The sequence below is a fragment of the Peromyscus leucopus genome, chromosome 7 (assembly GCF_004664715.2).
Source record: "Peromyscus leucopus breed LL Stock chromosome 7, UCI_PerLeu_2.1, whole genome shotgun sequence".
Classification (NCBI taxonomy): Eukaryota; Metazoa; Chordata; class Mammalia; order Rodentia; family Cricetidae; genus Peromyscus; species Peromyscus leucopus.
Window position 1 is genome coordinate 68949942 of NC_051069.1, and position 25364 is coordinate 68975305.

General features: G+C 38.4%; 1 protein-coding gene across 3 annotated transcripts in view; it reads right to left on the bottom strand.

Moving 5' to 3' along the window:
- Col12a1 (collagen type XII alpha 1 chain) overlaps window positions 1-25364 on the bottom strand; it is a 114218-nt gene that overhangs the window by 61830 nt on the left and 27024 nt on the right. For 2 of the 3 annotated variants that reach the window (XM_028879855.2, XM_028879856.2), the window contains exons 14-26: window positions 16345-16617; window positions 11831-12097; window positions 11266-11458; window positions 10170-10291; window positions 8355-8504; window positions 8148-8267; window positions 7885-8049; window positions 7313-7459; window positions 4778-4917; window positions 3661-3790; window positions 2898-3040; window positions 2465-2594; window positions 338-474 (exon numbers count right to left, since the gene is read on the bottom strand). In XM_028879855.2, the coding sequence (XP_028735688.1) occupies window positions 338-474; window positions 2465-2594; window positions 2898-3040; window positions 3661-3790; window positions 4778-4917; window positions 7313-7459; window positions 7885-8049; window positions 8148-8267; window positions 8355-8504; window positions 10170-10291; window positions 11266-11458; window positions 11831-12097; window positions 16345-16617 (2117 nt within the window). The remainder of the gene's footprint in view (window positions 1-337; window positions 475-2464; window positions 2595-2897; window positions 3041-3660; window positions 3791-4777; window positions 4918-7312; window positions 7460-7884; window positions 8050-8147; window positions 8268-8354; window positions 8505-10169; window positions 10292-11265; window positions 11459-11830; window positions 12098-16344; window positions 16618-25364) is intronic. The other variant, XM_028879857.2, reaches the window with a different exon arrangement.

Genomic DNA, 25364 nt, shown 5'->3' on the forward strand with positions numbered 1-25364 from the left:
ATTTGGCATTTTTAGTCATTCGTACACTAGAGAGCACCATATAAGGCAACTAGATGGAAAGGAAATACCACATGGATTCTATAACTCTTTATCTACTAAGGGATGATGTTTGTGAGATTAACATCACACAGCAGAACATTTCCAAACTAAATCTAACACAGTCCAATATATTACTGATTTTCAAAAGCATGTTTTAACCACACAAAATTTCCATCTTTCATTAACAGAGTGACAAGTATTCAAAACACACTATCATCTATCTACCCCTGATAAAGCTATTTTGTTAAGCCTTGCAGGAAAACAACTATTTCCGTATTTTTTCTCATCTCCAACCTACCTCTTTGAACTCCTCTTCTGGAGTTTTGTATCTAACAATGTATTTACGAACTTTTCCAAGCACAGGTTCCCAGATGACATTCATGGTGCTATGAGTCACATCTCGCAGTTTCACATCCTGAGGTCTGGGTAAGGGTACTGAAGAAGCACAAGACATTAGAACCAGATGTGAAGTCTCCACCACAGAGTCTTCAGCATTTAAACAAGTCTTCAGGAAGTTGAACAGTGTATAGCTAAGGGTTTGTTGTTTTGTTTGGGTTTTGGGGTTTTTTGTTTTTGTTTTTCAAAACAGGGTTTCTTTGTGTAGTCCTGTCGGTCCTGGAATTTGCTCTGTAGACTAGGCTGGTCTCAAACTTAAAGATCTGCCTGCCTCTGCCTCCTAAGTTCTGAATTAAAGGCATGCACCACCATGTCAAGCTTGATTTTTAATACGATAATCGAAATACCATTTTTTACCAGACAGAGTTGCTTTATTCTCTAGAAGGCTTTTTAGAAATAGGATATATGCTTTCGTTGCACTGCTAACTTCTTGTTTACATAATAATCCCCCAGTCTAGTTAAATTGCTTGCTGCTCAACCATAATGAATCATAAATTCACCATTTACATGTCTTCAGATATTAAAATAAGTTAATACTGAAAATGAAGTCAATCAAGGTGTGCTCCCTTAAGGATGTTACAGAAGCTCTCTTGATTACTTTTCAGAACTTGTCTTTAAGACCCTATTCCTGAAAACACCACATACCTGAGTCATAGAACATGGATAAGTCAGGCTGGTAGTGACCTAAAAACTAAATCCCTTTTGATTAGCTTTCATAGTGCTAGAAGGGGTTATATACACTACCAGAAAGGAAAGCCATCACTCTTACATAACTGTGAATCCTGAAGGCTACAATAATGACTGGCCTGGCAAGATATGCTCACTGATACAATAGTGGCATGAACGCCATAGTAGTAACCAACTACTTTCTGAGTTGATTTGTCCTGCTCCACAAGATGAAATACATACTCCTCACTACCATTACCAAAGCCAACAACCTGGTTAGGATCTAACACAGAAAAATACTAAATCTCTGTAAGTTGTCAATAAATTTATACTGCCAAGCTCTTTCTTTTCTCTGCCATATGATGTTTATGTTTCCTCAATATGTTTTTTTCCATGAAGTTCCTTCTTCAATTTCCTTAGAAGGGTAGGCTAAGGAGCACTAAATTTAAGCCATATATGGTAAAAATTTCTGGGATATCTTCAAGCAAAAAAAGAAAGAAAGAAAGAAAGAAAGAAAGAAAGAAAGAAAGAAAGAAAGAAAGAAAGAAAGAAAGAGTACATGTCTCAAGGAAGGGAACTTATTAAACCCTCAGGGGAAAAAATCATCAGTCCAAGACACTGAACAACACACAAAATAACTGTAGACCAAGAAAAGGCCTCTACACGCTGCTTTATATCATTCAGTGGCATATCTCCAACTCCAAGCCTGCTAACTGGGATATAGTGTGTGATCAGTGTGTTGCAGGATTGAGTGGGCTGATTACTTGACATACTTAGTGCCAGTTTCTACTTCAACAAAAACTCAAAATGCTTGAACTTAACCTAAATATCCTTCTCCAAATGATAGTCATACAATAGTCCTGGTGTCATGTATCTTACATACTGTATGTACTTCATGAATTAAAACATGCAGTGTTATTTCATATCTAGGCCTTGATTAACACATTGCCCAGAGCAACTCTAAAACTCTGCTGATTATAAGATACGTCTCAATATAAAGTTCATTAAACATAGAAAGAGAGATGGATGTAAAGACAGATAGATTGACTGACTGATTGATTGATCCTGACATGGCATGTCATGACAGAATATATAATATCAGAAAGGGTTCTACTTGGAGGAATAAAGAAGGACAGTGAAAAGGGGACAGAGCAGTAGTAAAAGGACAAATATAAGAAAAGTACATTGTATAAATATATGGAATGTCACAATTACATCCACTATTTCATATATTAACTAAAAAATAATAACTATGATTGTGCATTAATTGTCAAACTATTGCTAATATCACATGGAAGTATTCCAACAAATGTTATATTTAACAGCAATAAGAAAGGAGGAAAGAAAGTCAGCAACATCTTACGCGTGACTTCCCGAGCTTTGGCAGGTTCACTAGTGAGGTCATGCAGGACAGCCTGGACAGTGACCTCATATTCTGTGTTAGGAAGGAGGCCAGTCAGCTGCACGTCGTTCACTGTTGGCCCCACACGCATCTGCACAAGGAAATGCCAGGGGGAAGTAAGACATTTAGTCAAATGCTTCCACTTACTGGGAGACGTAGTGGAAGCCTGTTAGTAACCAATAGATTAGAACACAGCTTTTACATTCAAAAGAACTGGACTTGTTTTTTGTTTTTTTTTTCCTTCATGCCAATGTTTTAAAAAAAAAATGGGTTACAGGTCATAAATCTCATTTCAATTTTTGTTTGGGGTATAGCATTATAAATTGATTCATTAGGACTGTCAACCTATAAAGTCTGAGAAAAGCCGAGTGGTTAACAGACAGACATCTCTCACCTCTTTGGGTTTTGTTCCTTCGGGGGCTCTAACTGGTTGGTATGACACAGTATAGCCAGTAGCTCCTCCCACAGGCTGCCACTGCACATGCATGGTGGTGGGGCCAACGTCGTAAATATTCAGGCTAACTACAGGAACTGGCACTACGAAAACACAAAAGCGGGCATCGATTGAATCCCTTCAAACAAATGTTTCCTATTTCATTGATTACATATATGCTCAACAGAGAATGTGTTGCTTGAGAAATTAATGATCTACTATAGCTCCCCCCACCCATAAAGACCCAGCATCTGTGTTTACTGTACTTGGTCCTCCAGGATACACATCCCAACTATTCAAAAGAGGAAAACACTCAAAGTTCAGATTGCAAACGGCATTCCACTGAAACCATATGAAAGCCAAAATAGATAAACTTTCTGAGACTTTAATCCCTTTTTCTGGAACATCACTAAGCTAACTATTTTTTATTCTTTAGTCATAGAACTTCAGACAGAAGTTACCAACATATAATTTCACTTCATTCTTTCTTTAAAAAAACAGAAAGAAAGAAAGAAAGAAAGAAAGAAAGAAAGAAAGAAAGAAAGAAAGAAAGAAAGAAAGAAAAGAGAAAACATACTTAAGATGTAAGTTTCACATATCAACGTCTAGAACATACAGGATTTGTCAAAGGCTGGCAAAAATCTCCCATGTGCCCTGACCTCTTTATCTTGGAAATTAAATAATGGGGGGCTATATCCTTGTGGCCATTTCCCATGTGACTTACAGGTTTTCTCTGTGCCCTTCAGAGGTTCGCTGTACTCATCCTCAACCACAGAGTACACATTCACCACATACTCAGTCTCGGGCTTCAGATCTTTCAGCACTGTGCTTGTTTCTAGTCGACTCACATAAAACTGGAAGGGAAAATAAAAGGAGTAACAGTCAGCTCCATTCTTCATGCTAGACCTCCAGACAGCTGTCTGCAGGAAGTTTAGAAGGCATCGCAGGAAGCCTTGCCCTTTATTCTGAGAAATGACTAGATTACAGAGAGATCTCAGGTGATAATGTAATTTATTTCTCCAGCTATCATCATCTATTTGCAAAACTAGTGAAATTTGTCATCCTTAGTAAGAGTCCCTTGTCAACTTTTTTTATTTTATAATTTAACTTAATTTTACATATCAACCATGGATTCCCTTGTTCTCCCTCCTCCCGCCGCCCCACCCCACCCCCTGCCTTTCCCCCACCCCACCCCCCATTCCCATCTCCTCCAGGGCAAGGACTCCCCTGAGGATTGAGTTCAACCTGGTAGATTCAGTCCAGGCAGGTCCAGTCCCCTCCTCTCAGGCTGAGCCAAGTGTCCCTGCATAAGCCCCAGGTTTCAAACAGCCAACTCATGCACTGAGTACAGGACCCGGTCCCACTGCCTGGATGCCTCCCAAACGAATCAAGCTAATCAACTGTCTCACTTATCCAGAGGGCCTGGTCCCGTTGGGGGCTCCTCAGTCTTTGGTTCATAGTTCATGTGTTTTCATTCGTTTGGCTATTTGTCCCTGTGCTTTATCCAACCTTGGTCTCAACAATTCTCGCTCATACAACCCCCCTCTTTCTCGCCAATTGGACTCCTGGAGCTCCACCTGGGGCCTGTCCCTTGTCAATTTTATGAGTCTAATCCAAACTTACGGATCAATTAACTTGTTTGAAAAAATCATTCTGCGGTATTAAGAACATTTTTAAAAAGAAGCTGTTTCCCTTTAATGAAGTTCAAAGAGAAGTGCCTGCCTTGAGGGGAACAGAGGGTACCATTCTTCATTCATCTGTTGGCCCCCACCCAACGTTTTCCTCTGAGCTCTAATGAGAGGCACTCATGAAGAAAGAGTGCTTCCGTATCATCTGCTCACCTCCTGGCGCTTTCCTCCAGAAACAGGATAGTATTCCACCTTGTATCTGTCCACACTGTCAGAAGGAGGTGTCCAGCTCACTCGAAAAGAACGGTGAGTCCTCTCAGAAATAACTAAGTTAGATGGTGCTTCCAAGTCACCTGCATGCAGAGATAAAGTATACACGCTCTTTCATTTCTGCAGCAAGGGGGTGAAGTATGAAATTAGATTGAAACGGCACTGACCTGCCCAGAAATTTTTACAGCCTTCCCTTCACATGGGAAGAGGGTAATGAATCTATATAGAGGCCCATTGCCCATTGACCTCTCTGAACAAATGATCAAAGCGTTCCTTAGACTCAGAAGATTCAAACTCGAGTTTATTGTCCTTTAAACATGATCTCTTGTTCTTTATGAAACTACTAGTTAAAACGTCACCTAGACCCAAGACCTCTGAGTCATTTCTGGCACCCTCACCTTTCTCAACCTCATTCACATAATCAGTAGAATGGATCTGAGTCCATACAATTCAACTTTTCTGTTGTCTGAAGTTAGATCAAGATCACTACCCTATTACTATTTCTAGGCATGTTGTGTTCTATGAGGATAACACTAATTGCTTGCCTATGTTAAGTTTCCTTAGAGCACTTACTTCTTATGTGTTTAATTCTAAGTAGATAATAAGAAAATCTAATTATTTTTCATTCAAGAAAGAATAAAAATATTAACATATTTAAATATAGGAATAGCCATTTTAAAATAGCCAATGGTTGTGGTTCCTGTGGGTAGGTAAGAGTAAATAACAGTATCTAGAAAATAACAATAGAAATGGACATGGTAAATACATTGTGGCGAACAGCATGATATTACAAATAATAATTTAAAGAGAAAGGAGTCACTTCTATAAGTCCATGAGCACAATAAATCACTTTCTCATAAACTCCTTTGGGTTTCTTTGTAAGCCCAAACTGGGTGAGTATGTCTACTCTTAGCAGCCTAACCTTTATTGTACTTGGGTCAAAGTCAAGCTTGCAAAATTATCAAGTAGTTTTACTGTCTGGGAAACTTCAATGAATGCAACTATTACTTGGTTGATTAAAAAAAAGAAAAAAACAGATAAAAGATGTTTTCATCCCACTCAAAGTTCACTCCAATTGAATAAAAAAAGACAATTCTCTCAGCTAACCCAAAGCCAGAAGCCTACAAATTCTGGCTCCCCAGCTGGTCTATTTCTCCAGGGAAAAGGTCAGACTGTTGTTCAAAATCCAAAAGAGAAAATCTGTAAAAGTTTGGAGACAGAAGTTCAAGAAGGAACATGAAAAATAAAATGTGAATGTAACCAAGGACCCAAACATTGTGAAGCATTTCTGCCACACTGTTTACTGGATTCATCCTACTTCTCTGAAACCATTGTAACTTAATGACAGACTGTCTCTACACAACCCACATGCTTAAGAGAAATGTCCTTATATTCTAAGGATCATGGATTTATGTATCATTATTCTTGCAAAGCCCTTCAATGTTGGTACTCTCCATGTCCTATCCTATGGTTTACACAGATAGTAATTCATCTGTGCCCTCCCCTGTCACTGCAAACTCAGTTCTGAAATTCTGTTTCTAAACCCTAATCCCTTTCCATGGTTACCTCATTCAAAGCCCCACAACATCCCTAACCATTTGACCCTAACTGGGTAACGTCTCTGGAGCTATGTCGTCACCAGTAAAAAAGGATTATGAGATTTCGAAAGGTCTCAACTTTAAGACTGTAACTCCCCTTCACATTCAGGGATGATCCGTGTAGAGTGTCAACTCTGACAATCTACAGTTGAAGAAAATAAAGCAGACACAAGATGCCTCCTCTCCCAGGCTTAGACATCAGGGAACTGGAAGAGGCTACCAATCATTACTTAGCAAGTCCAATCTGTGAATTTGTTAAGTGGTAGCCATCAGTGTGACATAGCACTGACATGATGCTACTCCACTCCAGAGCAGATCTGTGCCAGAAAAGAGGGGGCGGTCTATTAACTTTCCTTTTTTGTCTCCTCCCACTTTTGTGCATTAGCTGAGCCATATAACCTAAATAAATCCTTAAATAAGTTGGAATCCATTTTCTAATTTGGTGCCATTCCCCTCAAAAAAAATCATTAAAAAATGAACTGAACTAGAGATCCTTAACTAGGAAGTTCCCCCCAGCAGACATTTGGCAGCAGTAAAGACAATTCTACAGAAGTCTCGTTTCTACTATTTCTGTGAGGTTAAACTCATTCTAACTTTCCCAGAAGCAAGACAAATTAATGAAGTGCAGTTTTACCACAATCTTCCATGTAAAAAGGAAGGAATTTTCACATGTAACAAGCACAAAATTTTATAATTAATTTCCCAAAACCTCCAATTGTTTACCATGTGCCAGATGCAGATATCATAAATTGTAATGCTGTATCTACTCACCACAACTCAAGGGATGCTCCTGGCATCCAGGAGGCAAAAACCTCTCATGTTGCTGAGCATTTCAGAGTGAGGTCCCCACCCAGATATACCAGCACCTGACTAAGCTTACCAGGGCCCTTGACACTGTTACACAAGTTGATAGTGAGGTCATCCACGATCTTGGATAATGACTCAAAATCTGCCACGTTGTATGCATGGGTGTCATCTGGATCTGTAGCAATCATCTTTAACTCAACTTCATCAGCGTTCTTAATACCTTGGAAAAGAGTTAAGTATAAACTGAAAGCACTTTTCAGGAAAAGTTAATGGAATGAAGCAAATACATCAGGCCTTTTCTAAGTGTTCCACCACTGAGCCTGTATTGGGGTACAGCCACATGAGCACAGGTGTTCACAGAGGCTTTTGTAGGCAAATAAATCCCATTGTATAATTTTATTCTTCTCAGATATAGCAAGGTCTTGATCATTCCAAAAACAACTAGAGCTGGAATTTCGAAACTAATATTAGTTTTCCCCTTTGTTAATTTCAATTCCTCTTTCACTAGACCTTTGTTTGGAAGGGTCAAGAATTCTACCATCTGTTGGTTTGAGTGAGTATAGTAATCCAATAATATTTTTAACTGCAAAAATGTCCTCAGCACATCTGCCACCTGAGGGCATCACTATCTTTTCCAGTGCTTACCGATAGCAAACAGTTCCACTCCTTCATCCTTGAGTTTCTTTGATGGAGCCTCCACATCATCTTGTGATTTTCCATCAGTAATGAGAACTCCAATTTTTCGAGCACGAGGCCTCATGCCAGCCTGGGTCTTGAAACTCTGTTGGCGAATGAAATTCAGAGCCATGCCTAGTGGGATTTTTAAAAGACAACCAGTCATATCATTTCTCAGCTATCTGCCTGACCAAAAGCACATGCCAAAACCACACCAAAGCATCCTGACTTACCTGTGAGGGTATTTCCTCCTTTGTAGGGTAAATTCGCCACAGCCTGTAATAAACTCTTCTTGTCTCTGTGAGCATTTAACTGCCACTCTGTTCTGGGGTCTCCACTGTACTGAGCAAGAGCTAAAAATAACACCACGGACGTTAGGATGTGTTAAAGATCGCAATCAATTAAATTGTCAAAGATCTTCAGTATTGTCAAGAACCTACCAATTTGTACTCTCTTGGGACCAATTTCAAAGACCTCCACAATACGAGAAATGAAATTTCTCACAGTTCTAAAATTTGCGCGGCCGATGCTCCATGACCCATCCACCAGCAACACAATGTCTGCTTCGGCTCTGGTGAGACACTCCATCCCTGACACAGCAATCATGAAATAGGACAGTAAGGAGCACATAGTTTGCCGGTTGCCTCCTATGCAGACAGCCTCTGCCACCCACATTGTCTATTCCTACACACCAGCTAAGCTTAATAATTCAAAGCCACAACTATAATTTATTAACCTAAAATAACAGTCTCAAGAATCAATTTCTCCAAAGATTATTTCCATGGCAAATCTTCATCTTTGACTATGTTTCCTGGCCATGACCATAGAACCTAGAGATTTTAATTAAACCATGATGGTCAGTTTGAAAGGCTCACACAATCAATACCTAAAATAATAAATGAGAATGTATAGTTATCTAACAATATGAATAATTTGAATAAGATTTGGATTTGATATAAGGTAAGATATTGCATTCTTCACTATTTAAGATATTAGCAAACAAATATAAAATGGACTGATTAAATGTGTAAATCATAAATGGTTTCAGTGAGCCAAAAGTATCCTCTATAATAATTAAGCTGCCAGGTAACTATTACATGTTATAAGGAATCGACACATGACTCTTAAAATCAGAACTTTATGAAGTAAAGACACGTTTTGAAAATCTAACACATTGTTATATTATTCATTGTTAATTGTTTAACTTTTTCATCTACTGGAGATATCAGACAGCAAAGTTTGCACATTCAAAGAATTGAGGAAGTAGGAAGACAACTAGGAAAAGTATGCAAAGAAATACACAAACTGAGGGCTGTAGAGACAACAAGCAAACACAGATACAAAGCTAAGGTGCTTTGGGAAGAGAAAGTAATCCCAATATCCTCAGTGACAAGCTACAAAATAAAAATATAAGTCAGTTAATATCATCGTAAGAGAAACAATGAAACAATGCAAAATTTGACTTTTTTATCCATATCTAACTTTAAATGCTCTTTTTTCTAGAAGCTTGTATCCCCAGCTATAAAGTTACTATTTATTGCAATGTTATCAGATCATGTTTATATCACCTTTAAAATGAAAGAAAATTAAGTAATGCTCATCACACTACCAATTACAAAGTACCATCCATGTAATACCTTCCCCAAGATGGAAGACTCCCAAACACTGCTCCTGGGACCTACACCTTCCAGATCTCTGCCTATGCTAAGACTTATTGGTTTCAGCAAATGAGTTTTTAAAAGTTTAGAAGTGAACTTTACCTCCTACTCTCACCTCTAATTATATTAAATGCTGGCTTTGTTTACATCAAACCTGTAATTATGACAAGGGCAGAATGTCTAAAGGGCTTGTGCTACAATTTTGCTTGCAAGTCATGATTGACCACTTTTTTATATGTCAAGCCTTCTTTCTCAGCCCAAATAAGCCAATGAAGTAAAAATATGTAATTATTATAGCAAAAGAAAATTGTATCGCTAGAAATAAAAATTATAAAGTGTAACTACTATTGTTATACTTAATAAAAACTAACTTTTAAATAAGTTTTTAATTAATGAAAAACTGAAAAAGATAAGCCAAAAACAGCCTCAGCTGCAAATCTTGAAGCAGTTTTTTTTTCAAACATAAAATATGTGAACCATTTAAATAATTTGTAGTGAAAAATTATAATTACTTATCATTGTTTAATAACCTAACACAACATTTGAGACAGTTTCATAATACTATTTTCCCTATGGCAATACAACTCAATTTCTTACCAGAGGATAAAAATGGTGTCACAGTTGTGTCAGAAAGGGTTGTCATTTCTTGCCCAACAAGTGGTAAACTTTCTCCTCCATCAAACATCCCAAAAACATTGACTCTGTAGGTGGTGCCTGCCCTGAAACAGTGATGTGCAGAGTGGGTATGGACCACGGGCTCAGGGAAGCAGTTTTCATCTTGTTAAAGACACCCATCTTCACTAACAAACTTTTACCCAGAGAAGCTTAAAACGCTCAGTATTGTGAAAGAGAAAAAATAGTTGCCATCACATTCCAGCTTGATGGTGAGGAATCACAGGATACAAGCCACCGAGCATTCCAGGGAGCTCCGGGGATTTACAGCACCATTTCTGGGCTGGCTTTGCTGCCAGAGGCACCCCCCACCCCCCCACCCACCCCCACCCCCGCTCCTCAGCATGGGGAAGAAGGAGCTGCCTTGCCTCTGCTGCCTCTGTTCAGTGTCTGCCAGGTAACCGAAGGCACTGAGCACTGGACAGCATCAAACACTGACATCACTAACCTTCATCCTATCTACTCAAGTGATAGTGAACAACAAGCATTATACAGGTTTAACATTATTAAATGAACACTTGAACAGACCAAGTTTCCAAGAGGAATGTACAGTAGCCCATTGGTACCGCTGGATGGATGTGGAGTGCTGTTCAAACTCACACTCCCTGGTTTTCCAACTTACTGTCTACAACTAGACCTTTAATCCACCCAAGGCTGGTTTGCCAGCTGGCAGCAAGCTCAGACTCTGGTCTGTGAGCTCCAGTATGCCTCATTGCAGGGACACCCACATGGCATTGGGGGAGGGGGTGTCTCAGAATGAGTTGCCTGGCCACACATTTCCACAAGGCTGCAGTTGCATTGAAACTATGTGATATGGACATGCTAAAAATCCAAGTATTCTTTTTTCTTTTAAGTTATCACTGATCACTTAATAACAAAAATTATTTAAAAATACAAACTATTCATTCAGGCTTAATTCTTTGCTGGTTTCTGCAAGCAGGTATGAGGTAGTTCTTTGTGTAAAATCTACTGATTTAAGTAAGTGATGCAACCTTTTAGCACAAATATAGTTCATTCCTACCTAAGCTCCTCCAAGACAACTGTGTTGTCATATGGTCCAAGGACCAACTCCCCTAGTCTTCTGTCATCGCCTGTAGGATGGAATGTGACTTTGTAACCTTTCACTTCCCCAGGGGCAGGCTCCCAAGTCACTCGGAAACTTGACATTGTTGGGTCAGAAGTTTTGAGGTTTCTTGGTGATTTAAATCGAGAAGCTGTAAAATTAAAAAGTTTTTTTTTTTAATATCACCAATAAGATAGGCGTAGGTGTTTTTTATTAGCATCCACAAAAATATGTATGTATAAAGAGTCAAGTCCAGATGTCAATACAAGATGTCAGGTTAAATAAAAGCCCCGAGAAATGGCTGTGGTCCCCGAGCAGCATACACAATCCTCACCATTCAAGTGAGTCTTAGATTGATATATTAGCACGTAGGACCCTGAACCCAGGATCTTGTTCCTGTTGGGCGCAACCCCAGATTCAATTTGAAATGTTCACAAATGAAACAGATACACTACAGCCTTGTTTTAAAATGTGCCATACTTTCTCCCCCGAAGGCATGATTAGAATTATTATTGTTGTATACCTGTTGTCCCTGATCCTTGCCTGAGCTTTCCTTCTCCTGTCTTATACATCGGGAGAACTGTGATGTCATACGTGGTCTGGGGTTGAAGTCTCTTTAGCACTGTTGAAGTGACTGTGGGTGGCACCTTAGCGACCATTTGTCTCCCTCCCTTTTGAGGGCGATACACAACACGGTAGTTGACGACTTTCCCTGGTGCTGGTTTCCACGTAACTCTCATCGTGTGTTCTGTTTCTTCATCCACTTTTAAGGTTTTGGAATCTTGGGATACTATGGAAACAAAAACAATTCATCTATAGCATGTCAAAAGAAAACAATTTTTGTCAATCCCCTCCTTTACATAAGAAGAAACTCTGGATTCTTAAGTGTGGACAAAGATGTCTTGCTTAACATCGTAGTCTCTCTGGTTCGTGATGGCATGTGAGCCTAATCTCAGCATGGCCTCACTAGGATGCTTTTGCTTTATCCAGTTAATAACAAAATATGAAAGTTCATATTGCAGGGATTTCCTATTGGCATTCTAGAGACTTTAGTAAAGAAAAAAATCCATTTCCAACGATGTGGTTTTAAAATTTTATTGCGTTTTATCTGAAAAGAATTCCTCTAGTAATAAAGCCACAAAGAATGCTAAAGATCAAAAATAAAGAGTTGGAAATTTTATTCTGGCCTTTTCAGAAGAAGCTACAGTCTGTAAATGACTAGCCAGAGGAAGGATGATTGATACCAATCTCTGATTTCCTTGTGCATGCAAGACTATGAACACAAAAGAGCAGGCAACTCTAGTAGGTGAAAACATCTCAAAGGCTAGCAGATGAAGGCATACACATCAAGTATTTCAGGACGCACTGTGTATTAACATGTATCTAATGTGTAGCGAATATCATCACTCAATTAGCTCTTTTACTAATATTTCACCATTAAGAATAACTGACAGAAATATATCACCAAACAACTTCAAACAACCAATATCCTCTTTCTCACAAATAATGAGTTTATCAGCAAGATCATTTAATTCAGTGCAAAAGTCGTAAGACTGGAAGACTCACAAGTACTTTTAGAAGGCACTATAGCTGAAGGAAACAAAGTCAACTGTCTTTCCTGATTTTCAAAGAAATATTCACAGTCAATGGAGAAGAATATAATGAAACAGCTTTAAATAGGTAGAAAAATAACTTTGTTAAAATACTTTTTAGAGAATAAACATCGCTTAGCATCAGTGATCCCTGGGACATTAGGGAACAAACTCCGGCTGACTCTGTGGTTGGCCATTATATTGCTGGAGTGTTTCCATAAACCAACACAGGCAAGTGGGGTCCAGATGGAGCCCTGTGGTTTCCCTTAACTGAAGAGATAGATGGTGGGAGTCCACACCAACTGGAATCCACAGACAGAGCACTGCACTAGAGAGCATGCCACAAATAAAATGCTGCGAAAACATATAGAAGATCCTCTTTGGGTCCCCAACCCAGGATAAATCAGGGCATGTGTGAAGAAAGTACCAAAAACTGTAGAACACACCACCCAAAACAAGCATAACCACTCTCAAAGCACACATGTGGCCAGTAAGTTTCCCCCAGCCAGAAGACCAAACCTTAGAACTGTGGTGAAGACATGTAAAGTATACAGCAGGTGATTGCTTCAATAACACAGCAAAAGTGCTCCTAAACTAAAACAGGTCTTAAACTGGATTTCAAGAAGATCAAACTATTTCCAAATAACTGTATTTCTAGGTAGGGGGGTAAGATCAATATTTATAGTAATATACTTTCCAGAACCCAACAAAATAAAGCTCACAATATCTGGATTCAAATAAAAATTATAAGGCATATCAAGAACAAATTTATTACCTAAATTTTGGGTGTAATAATTGTGTCCTCCCTAAAAATCATGTTGAAGCTTTAACCTACAATGTTGATACTTGCAGGTAGGACCTTTGGGGAGGTAATTTCAGTTAAATGAGTTTGTATAAATGAGGCTCTAATTTAATGATGTCAGTGACCTTAGTATAGAACGTGGAGACACCAGTTCATGCTCAGCCTTCCCTATTCCCATCTCTTATGAAAAGAACCTCTGTGTGTGTGTGTGTGTGTGTGTGTACGCACATGCACGTGTGTTTATATAGGTGTGTTTGTAGGTCATGAAGCTAAAAAAGGGGGTTCATGAGAGAAGAGATTTTGAGGGAGGATAATAAATAGAGTAATAAAATACTTGTGACTGGACAACAGTAAAAGAGAATTAACTAGGGAAAGAAAGCTGGAAATGTGGAAGTTGGTAGTCTGGGAGGAGGACAAATGAATACATACTGAGACATTCTATGAAGATGCCACAGTGAGACCCATTCCTTTACGTGCTATCCAAAAAAAAAAATTAATTGTATCTTACAGTAAAAGAGAAGAAAAATGAAATTTCTTCTCATTAGATTATCACTGTTTACAAACACTAAAATTGGTAGGCATCTCTATTTTTTCTAAGAGGTGCTATAATGAAATATATTGTATGATCTCCTATTTCTATCTCCTAAGTTCTTCTTAGTAAAACAAGACATCTTAGTAATATACAAAGTTCTCAAACTTTTCTTCCCAAAGTCCACAATTGAGCAAGATGGAAAGTTAAATCTTATGAGTGGTGGCTAAAAAATAAACCTATGTTCCCAAAAGAACAGAATCCCAAACTTCCAAATCTTTATCAATGTAAATGTGTCAATGGCAGCCAACTGTTCTACCTCGTGCCTTGATATACTCCATGGGTTCCTACTGGATTTCTGCATTTCCATTAACTCTTCACAATAAAAAAAGCTGAATTGAGATGAGGTGCATCAAATCTCATCTCATTTTTTAATCAGAAATCTACTTTAGGAAGAGAAAAATAAAAGCTCTGCGACTTCTCACAACTACAAGTCAGTGTTTCTCATATCATGACTAGGTCTGTCATGAACTACAAAAATGCTGTGGCAGGCTTACAGTCTGCGAGTTCTCTTCATGTTTTAACAACTCACAGTGTACTTTCAGACACTCCCCATGCCACTGCTGAACTAGCCACCAGGAGGGGGGACAACGGACAGTCTAATCCCAATTTATCACTTTCATGGCATCAACATCCATGTGCCATGTCCTTGAGTTGCAGTTGAAAGTGATGCTGGACACACTTCTAAACACACATAAGAAGCCCATGTGAAAATGTGAAATTTTCCAAAATGAAAGAAAGAAAATTTTTCTCTAAATGTTTAGAAATGTCTGTGACTAACAGATGTTTGTTGTTACTTGCTTTTATAATTGCTGCTGTCTTGTTTGGTTTGGTTTGGTTTTTGTTTGGTTAGGTTTAAATAGTCTTTGCTTTTTTTGTAATTGTTGTTCCTATTCTGCTTTTGTTGTGCCTATGCATTGTACATACTACAATGTTATATAAGGACACCTTTATACTAGATAGACTGTGAATTGAGTATCTGCCTCCCATACCCCGTCCTTCCAATTTGCTCTCTTAGAAGACTATTTACATCACAGCAAAAGTGAGCAAAGAGAGGCCAGATCCAGTGACACATGCATTTAATCTCAGCACTCAGGAGGCAGAGGCAAGCAGCTGCCTATGAATTTGAAACTAGCATGATCTACATAGTAAGTCCAAGCTAGCAAGGGCTATATAATGAAATCCTGTCTCAAAAAAAAAAAATAGAGAAAATTAGTGATCAAGAAGCACAGATATACCCCAGGTATCTTCCCTTGCCTACACAGACACACAGCTTTCTCCATTATCCACACACTCACCAAAGTAGTACACTTGTTGAAATTGCTAAACATATACACTGTCACTCAAAAAAATAGTAAGGAAAGCTAAGATATCTTGATGCCTCCTTCCCCAGATAGACTATTCATAATCATTCACAAGAAAAAAAGTAATGAAACAGAAGTCAGTCTGAGCCACAGAAAATTGAGTGGGCTTTTGAGTTAATCTTAGCAAAGGTAGCAGGAAAAGGGTAACAAATGTAGCATTACTCTCATGTAAAAAGCATAAACTCAGGAGCCTCACATCGTTATCTGACATCCTTAAATGACTAGACACTGTACCTTGTGCTCTGTCTACTGTCCTTTCATTTAATCCTCATGGCACTATAAGAGAAGAAATTTGTCATCTGTATTCTACAGATTACGAAACTGACATTTGAAGAAAGCTAAGGCACTTGACTAAGATCATGTAATCACAAGTGCTCCTAAATTCTCTTAGTCTACATGGGAGCTGTATTTTCATTAGTTGAATATCCTAGCTAGCAGATCCTTTTACTAGAAAACAAAATGGACAAATCCATGTGGCTGGGAAGAATTCAAAATTGTCCAAATATAACACTATGTTTTTCAGATCTGGACCAAATTTGAACTTAAACCACACTCCTTAAACTTAATTAATGTTCAGTTCTTATTCCCAAGTGAAGAAAAACCCTTGGTGGTTAAATTGCATGTCACGTGAACTGATTAGTCATTAGATGGTACCAACATGTATCCCAGCACACTTGGAAAGTTACCTACATTCAGTTGTGGCATGTCCAGTCACGGGCTCTCCTTCTCCACTGCTGTAAGTTGCAAAAACTGAAATTTTGTACTTGGTCTCTGGCTGTAGATTCTCTATCATCGTATGAAGGGCATCTCCAGGAAGATCTTTCTCTCCAGCCTCAATATCATCATAAAGCGACTTCCATGAGACCCTGTACCCTCGAACCATTCCTGGAGCAGATGTCCAATAGGCCCCAATCGACGTGTCCGTGATGTCTTTAGTGACTAGATCTTGAGGTGAACCACGTTCTAGAACAGAGGTTAAAGGAGTAGCACTTTTTAAATGTCAACTGGATAATTAAATATTCACTTATCCTGGTAGACATCCTAACCTACTGGACTCAAACTCAACCTCTCTAAAATTGACCCAAAATTGATCATTCTTTTTGTGCTTTGAAGCTGTTTTTAAACAATGGAGCAAATCAGCAGAAGAAAACTCCATGTTGCACAATTCCTAAATAGCAACCTTACCTCATGTGCCTATTTGCATTACAGGGCCCTCAAGGCCAAAGCTGACACCCAAATTTGAAGAAATACAAACTTTTAAATTTTTCCAAAGAAAAAAATGTCTAAATGTCAATATTTATTACATTTCAGTGTGCTTTAGGACATAGCCCACTGTTCACAAAGGTCTTCATGTCCTTTCTGGGATTTTTTTCCTTTCTCTCTAATTTTAATAACTCTCAATTTCATTATATGAATTACAGTTAATACAATAATTGTATTCCACTTGCTTATAACTTGCATACAACTTTAACTCCCACAATAGCTTTCTGAATAAACTTTTACTTGCATATTCAGTTCAAAAGAGTAAAAATACAAACATTCAACATAGTTTAACTCCAATTAAACTAAAAGTCACCAATACTTCTGTAGAACTTAAAAGTGATTAGTCATCAAATAGAGTAAACTGCTTGTTCTATCTGATCAAAAATGGTCTGCTACTAAATCATAGATGGCTCTTTTATTAAAATATATGTCTCCAAAATGGAAAAACATAGAAACCTCAACTTAATAATAGGCACAGATGTCTTCTAATAAAACCCTCATTTTCCATATTTTAAATGTAATATAAAATATACTAGTCACTTTATATTGGATGCTTTTACTAGGGTTTATGCCATATTGTGACATAAATATAAAACTATCTGCCTCCTCAGCTTACATTATGCCAGTAATTGTTTTACATGCATGTAAATGATAGTACACATACTAGATTTTTGAAAGCTGCTATTTTCTTAACTCAGAGTGAAAATGAACATTTAGAACTACTCATAAACAACTAAGCATCAACCAAAAATAATGATAATGGTTAATGAAAAAAAGTCAGTGCACAAACACTCTCCTCATCCATGGTAGAACTTAAAGGGAAAGATAAATACAACAGAAGCTGAAAGCCTACCAGATCCTAACGGAAATTTCTTACTCCATTATAAATAACTTTGAAAGCAGACAGGACATCTCATCTCCAGAAGGAAATTAGCTGCATATTTCACTGAAACCAAGAAGACTTATTTTCAAGAACATAGTGACTTTTTTCCATCCGCACTTAAGAGCTAAAAAGCCCTCTGTAGGAGAATTTGCTATTGCATGGTATAATAACCTCTAATTTTTTTTTACTTGCAGAATTACTGGCTTCTTGGCTTGGTTTGGTTGTTTGTTATTTTCTACTTGTTTTTGATGACTGATTTCCCACAACTCTGCTAAGTTTCAAGTCTGCAATACACTTTTCCTTTGCTTACTATAGATCGTTTTTCCACACATGCCTTTGCTTCTGAATTTCCTAGCCTGCAGTCAGGAGGACTACTGGGAAATGAACTCACTTGATGGTGACTTTGGATTTAAATAAGCCAGTTAATGCATTAATGATATTCTCCAAACATATAAAAAATAGCTGGAAATTTTCTTCCAAATTAATACCAAGCTAATCATCAATGTCTACTTTTCCTAAGAGCTATGCTTTTTAGTCTATTTTTCTCCCTAATTTCTACAGCACTGAATTTGTGGCATTGTTTGTTTCCATGACAACAGGCATCAGTCTCACAAACACAAGCAAATAATTTCACTGTGAGAAAAATAACAGGAAGAGAATTGTGGTTGAAGCAAAAATATATTCACAGAGATTGTTTCTGAGCCTAAAACAAAAAGATCCCTGACCACTGGACATGTCTTCCCATGAGTTTAATCAACTATTTTAACACTCAAAGACTTGTAAAGCTAGAACAAAAACACTAACAAAATCACAATACTTTGTCAAGTGCATTAATGTCCTGAAATTAATTTGCAAAAGCCCTTTATAAGATACAAATGAAATAGCAACTAAAAGATATTTGACTTCTCATTAAAGGCAAACCAATAAGGACTTGAGTGACCTCAGAGAAGATTTCCATTCACAAGGAACAGGCCTTCAACACAAAGTTCCTGACTGAGGTGTATAAACAGCATCAGCAGACACACATATTGCCACATTCCACACTGAAGATGAAGTTCAGACCCCAAAGAAAGGAGGAAAATGCTCAATTTAGAAGCTATAACTGAAAAGACAAATGCTTCAAACCAATTTCCTGTATCAGACAAAGTGATAAGAATATTCTTCAATGTTAAGTTTATACTGTTATCAGGCTTACTGCTGCTTTTTCTCCATAACACATTCTACTGAAATACAAGATACTTTGTAACATGGATTTTTGAGAAAAAGATAGTTCCATGAGGAGACTAAATATCAGACCTACAATCTATGAAGTTTTTTGTTTTCTTTTTAAATGGGGTCTTGGTTTGGTCAAATGTTAGATTACCAAAACCTAAAGCAACTGCATGGGACTCTGTAGTACAACAGGCAGGATGTAAGCTTGCTTTCAGCTGGTGTTGGGATTAAGTGTGCAACCACCTGAGTCACTTCCTAGTGCTTTGGTAACAAAACATCTGGACTGGACATGATTAGGTGCATAGACATGCCTTGAGAGGCAAAGCTCAACCCTGCTCAAACCAGAACACATGAGACTGTCTAAATACCAACAGTTTCTAAAAATCTTTTAAATCTTCCTTGTGATTCATTCCTCCATGGCTCTTGCTCTTTCATTTCTCTCTTCACACACTCTTCACTCTCCGTCTACTTACACACACACACACACACACACACACACACACACACACACACTCCTGTCTAATTTCTTTCTGCTGCTCCTCTCTGAGACCTACAAAGCTGTTTGTTCAAAAGATACACTTGGCCAGAGCAACAATGAACCTTCGTTCTTGCTTTTGCCTAGAATGGCAGCTCCTTGAAAATGAAGAATTCATGATAAGCAAAACTGGTCAACAGGTGGGTCATGGCTATGATCTCTGAAATTACTTGGTGGTTCCTCTATTTTATAGCTTTACTGCCATGCACATCAAATCAAAGTCACTTCAAGACTGACACTCAGAGAACTGGGAAGTTGATTTAACCTAATATAACATACTTTCTATATCATAAAACATGATGCAGATGTCTCCTTCTCTTCTCTCTGCCCTATCCTGTCTTAAAAGAAAATGGCTCTCAACACATGCTTGTTGTTCAGTGGTCAGTGGCCCTCTAACAGGGTTTAGTCAAAGTGTCATCTAGGCAGGCATTTGCTTGTTTAATTTATTTATAGCTCCTGCCCTCAAAGAAGCTACAATTACCAGTAATTACCAGAAAATATTTTAGTTTGGTAAGATTGGCTTTGAGGAGGCATCCATTTTTAGAATACATTAGGGGAGAGAGAGGAGAAAAGGAAAGCTGGAAGTCAGAGTCTGGTCTCCTGGCAGTGAGCAGAACCCAGCAGACTTCTTTCCTTTGTCAGAACCTTGATGAGTTGAGATCCACATCTGCTTTAGTGGTCACTCCCTCCCTCCTGCATGAGTTCCTCAAATGTCTGTTTTATGATCCCAAAGATTGCTCAGGGTTTTTCCTTAGTGACATATTCCAATAATGCTTAATCTCATAGTGCTTGCTTTCTCCTGCTCTGAACTGCATACCTGTGTTTCCTATATTTAATTTATCTCTGGAATAGAATCTGTGGCATTTGTTTCAAATGTATCTTCCTAGTGCCATCACTTCTTTTCACTTTGATGACATCTCAGTAGTGTTTCTCTACGTTCTTCCTATCACCAATATAAGTATAAGGAATGGGAGTGCATTTCTGTCATAGATTCAAAAATATAAAACTCAGTCAGATTTCAAAATATTGATGTTCAGTCAAAGGGCTGAGAATAAGTGACTTCTGAGTCTTTGGCCTTAAACAGAGCATTTATAGTAACCTCCAGCTAACCTCCAGGGCTTCGGGACCACTGCAGAAGAGGAGGAAAAAGAATGTAAGAGGGGAAATAAGAAATGCTGGGGAGCACCATCTTTGGGGTATGATAGGGCCTTTACACTCATGAACTCCCAGCAACTGTGGCTACCCAAACAACGTGCACAAAATCAAGCCAGTTAATATGTCAACATGGAGGAGTTCATGAGGAGCTATTGGTTGATTATTGGCTACTGGGGAAGGAGAATTCGTTTTTCTCTAAGAGTGTATGCCCATTGGTAGATTGTCTGTGCTCAGGGTGATGGCCCCAAGCCCATTCATTAGTGCATTCAGGTAGCACCAATTGGACTGTATTTTTTAATGAGGACATGAAGGTAGGAAGAGGTTATGTTTGCTGTGGGAGGCTGAGTGTCCAGGGGAAGTGGGAAGGTATGATTAAGATCCATCATATATATATATATATATATGAACTTGTTTAAAAAATTGATATTCTTTAAAACAATTTTGGTATTCAGCATCTCTGTTCTGACTATAAATCATGTTCATCTATATGTATATATATTCAAAATGTATTTTTTCTCATGTCTGCTTGCATCGCCTCATTGCTGATGCTGTGGAAGTGGTGCAGACAGGTGTATTTCTCATGATCTGAACATCCACAAAGAGTTGAATTATACAATGTTTTCCACATGCTATGCCAAAGAGCTAATGTCTCATTTAAGTAACTTTCCTATGTTTCCTTAGCTCTTTTCCATTTGCCTTCCGAAAAGGAAATTAACATCCAATTCAAACATAATTAAAATATAAATTAGCTAACGATGATAACTGAAGAATGAATCACCCTGTAATGAAGCTGTGTTTCATCTTATAGATTGTTCCAGCCAGCCTTCACTGGACTTCACACAGCACTTTCAAAAATAGAAGTTCAATTTAAAATGTAATGTAAATGCTCTTCTAAATCAATTTGTCTTTTCCGTTAGAGCTCAGCTCAAAAGTCATCCAACTTTCCACAGCAGACTGCAGAAGACCTGCTTCTGGATAACATTCATGTGGAAACAGAACCAGAGCCACCATTCCAGAGGGCAAAGTTCACTGTTGACGACTCAACTCAGCTACTTAAAGGAATAAGCAACTTGTAAATACCTAACAAAACTGCAGTTCAGCTTCAGAGCTGCACGAGTAGAAACATTTCTTCCCTCATTAATGCCTCTCCAAGTCTGACTTAGCTGTTTTTCTCTGGCAAGCAATTAAGCCACAGACAAGAGACTGAATTAGCCTTCAACGACCGTGATAAAGTTCCCTGGCAATGTCAGAGTGCTTATACTCCCAATGTATGATTTTTCAAATTATGAGACAGCAATAAATTTAAGAAAACAGAGGAGCCTTGTCCAATCCACCTTGGAGAAGCCTGTGTTTTTGTGCATAAGGCGGAATCCTTGCACTGTGCTGAAAACCTCACTGTAACAAAATGTCAGCTGAGTCAACTTGGTTTGATCTGTAGGAAGCCATTCATATGTCAGGCACTAGCAGGTTGCTACAGCAACTGAAACAAAGGAAATCCTGAAAAGGCATGGTTTCCATAGCTAGAAAATACTCAAAATTCAAAAACAGAACTGTATTATTCCCAGACTGATCTATCCATTCATTTGTGTGAATCTCTGAATCAGAGTTAAGCAGTATTCATTTAGACCTACCAAAGTAGGTTCCACTCTCTCTTAAGTCCCAACAGTGACTCCTAAGGTTTCTATCCAGACTTAAAGTACATTTGCATGCACAGCGGAGTTTTAGTAATTACATTAAGCCTATCTACTCTAATGACAACAACGGCAGTTGGGGACAATATAAATCAAACTTAATGGCTTCTGCTCAGATTCCTCTGAAGTTTGGATCTGAAATAGTAATAAACTCTGCCTTTGTGATTCTATCACACAACAGTCCTAAGCCAACCATGACCTTCCCCAGTGCCAACGCTAATAAATCTCTCTTCCAGAGACGGGGAATTTTCAGATCATCGGCTGCATTTCAAAAGGAAAAAGCACTAGGAAAGAAATTCAGGTTAGGGATGATTGTAGGCCATGCAAAGTATTCTAAAAAAGAATAAGGCAGAACTTTTGTTCTTTAAATTGAAAGCCACATGTTCTCAAGATAATCTGTAAAATTTTTAACCTACAGAAGGCTCTTGCTGGTTGACTCCAGGCCCTGGATAGAAGAAGCATTCCTTCAAGGTCTGCTCTTACCACCTCCTCTCCCAGGAGAGAACCAGATTAGAAAAACAGCAGCCCTCAAAAGCATTTGCCTGGCTCAGCTTTGGGCTTTCCACTCCCCACATTCACCATCATATCCTATTCCTGTATATGGTATGCGGATTTGGCTGAGTTGGTATAATAAAACAAAATGGAATAAGCAGGGGCAAAAGTCTTCTATTATTTTAATTTAGCCACAACTACACTTTCATGAACTCATCAAGTTTACCACACATAATGCAATGGAATAAATATGTTCATGAAAGCAGGGGGATGGCATTTTTGTAATCTTCATGATAGGTCTAAGGCTCTAATATAAAGTAAGAAAGAAGTCTTTGATCAACACATTTTAGTTTCAGAATCACCATGTTTTTAAGCTAGTCCACAAACTATTTAGCTTTCTTCCTTCTCAATAAATAAGAAACAATGCTTTTTAAAAATTCATTTTACTTCCTGTGCATCTTCCTCAGAAACAGTTTCTGGTCAAATCCATGTAGATGTGCGTGTATGCTTACTTAACACTCACATGCGCAGATAATTTGGCAATTCCTCTATGCCGTTTGTATAAAGTTATAAATTTATAAATAATTATACTACCCATCTGACCTAAAACAAATTACAGCCCAAGAAAATGTTTGCTGGAGGTTAAAAAGTTCATTTTGCTATGTGAGAGCTCTAGTACATTATTCTTGGTGAAAAATATTTTAATTTTTAAAATCAAGAAAGATGGGGTGGGTGCTGGAGAGATGGCTCAGTGGTTAAGAGCACTGGCTGCTCTTCCAGAGGACCCAGATTCAATTCTCAGCACCCACATGACAGCTCACAACCGTCTGTAATTCCTGTTCCAGGGAATCCGACACCCTCACACAGACATACATGCAGGCAAAACACCAATGTAAATAAAAATACAAATAAATAAATTGTTTTTTAAAAAGAGAAAGGTGGGGTGAGGAGCTATGAAATACCTTTTCTTAGACTGGGTACAACTATTGTAAACCTTCACACACATCAGCTGTGGTTACCTTCACTCGTCCCTTATAAGATTAACCCCATCACTATCATTCAAGGAAGGGGGAAGGCCTCTGAACTATTGGCTAACGACAGGTCTGGGAGAGTGGGAGTCACTGTCTCCAGTTGTGTCTGCCCACTACTAATCCGCAAAGCTCCAACAGATAGCTCCCAGCCCACAGTCCCGCAGGCGGCCCTAGTGAATCCCAATGGATCCCAACACAAAACAAAAAGACGAGGATGTGAAAGAGGGTGGTGGGGACCAGAGAGGGTGACCAGGAGTAGTGAGGAGATGGGAGGTAAGAATGGTCAGTATGCAAATAAGCGTACACCCGTGGAAGTGTAAAAATACATAAATAATAGAAACTAAAGGTAATGAAGAAGGTTTTGACTAAGTATGGGTGTATTTCTAAAATTCAGAAAGTACAGGTGAGTATCAAGATTAGAAGTACATCCAAAAGGGAAAGTATTATTTCCAGGAATCTCTCTATACGGAAGAAATTTTAGCAAATATAATCCACACCTAACTGTAAAAAAAAAAAATAACACTTCAAAGTTTATACTTTAACAAATATCCTCTGAACAGTCTACGCTTTAAGTCCATGCAAAGCATGTGAACGGGAGAATATCGAAAGGTCGGAGAGCACACTTCAGATGCTCTTCCAGATGGAAAGACCACCTGCTTCTTCTGTTGGAGTATATTTCCATAGTTAAGGTAATGTCCATGTCTGCCTCTTGTTTTCAAGGCTTTTATGCAGCCAGTCAATAGCTTTGAACTACTGAAGATTTACTTGTAGGCAGCAAGTCTGGGGTCGCTAAATTATTTTATAGGTAGTATTTTACAGTTCCCAAGGGTCTCACTAGCCTTCTCCCATTTGAGCTAGTAACCCTAAGAGGAAGAAAGAAAAAGGGCCAGCCCTCTGTCCAGAGGCAAACTGGCATGGAGGAGGGAACAAGGGTTCCTTTCAAGGTCACATAGACAAGTGTCATATCCAGTGTTCTTCCAGTTATCAGTACTTTAATACTGGTATTTAACATTTTATTTAAAACCCCTGCCAAAAACAGATTCTATTGACTATCGGGATGAAATTCTTAGTTGCTAGCATTTAATCTTTTCTGATTTGTTTTCAGTTCTTGACTAAAACTTTTTCGACAGTCCAAAACTCTCTCTCCTGGGCCTTGTTGCTGCCAGTTACAGTACCTACAACACTCCAAACTCCTGGATCCAACTAAGGTTGGATATTTTGCCCAACTCCACTGTCTTGTTTTATATTTTTTGCACTCATAGTGTACTTCAGATTAACTTTTCTCTAATTATTAGTTCACATAAGTGATGTACAGTATTATAAACATAAGAGTCTACAGTGTAGTGTCATATTCCTTAAGCAATTACAAGTGTTTTATGAAAAGGGCATAACTAAAGTCAGAGAGTGGCTCCCATATGGACCTGGAGAATGGTGCCATGACCATAAAC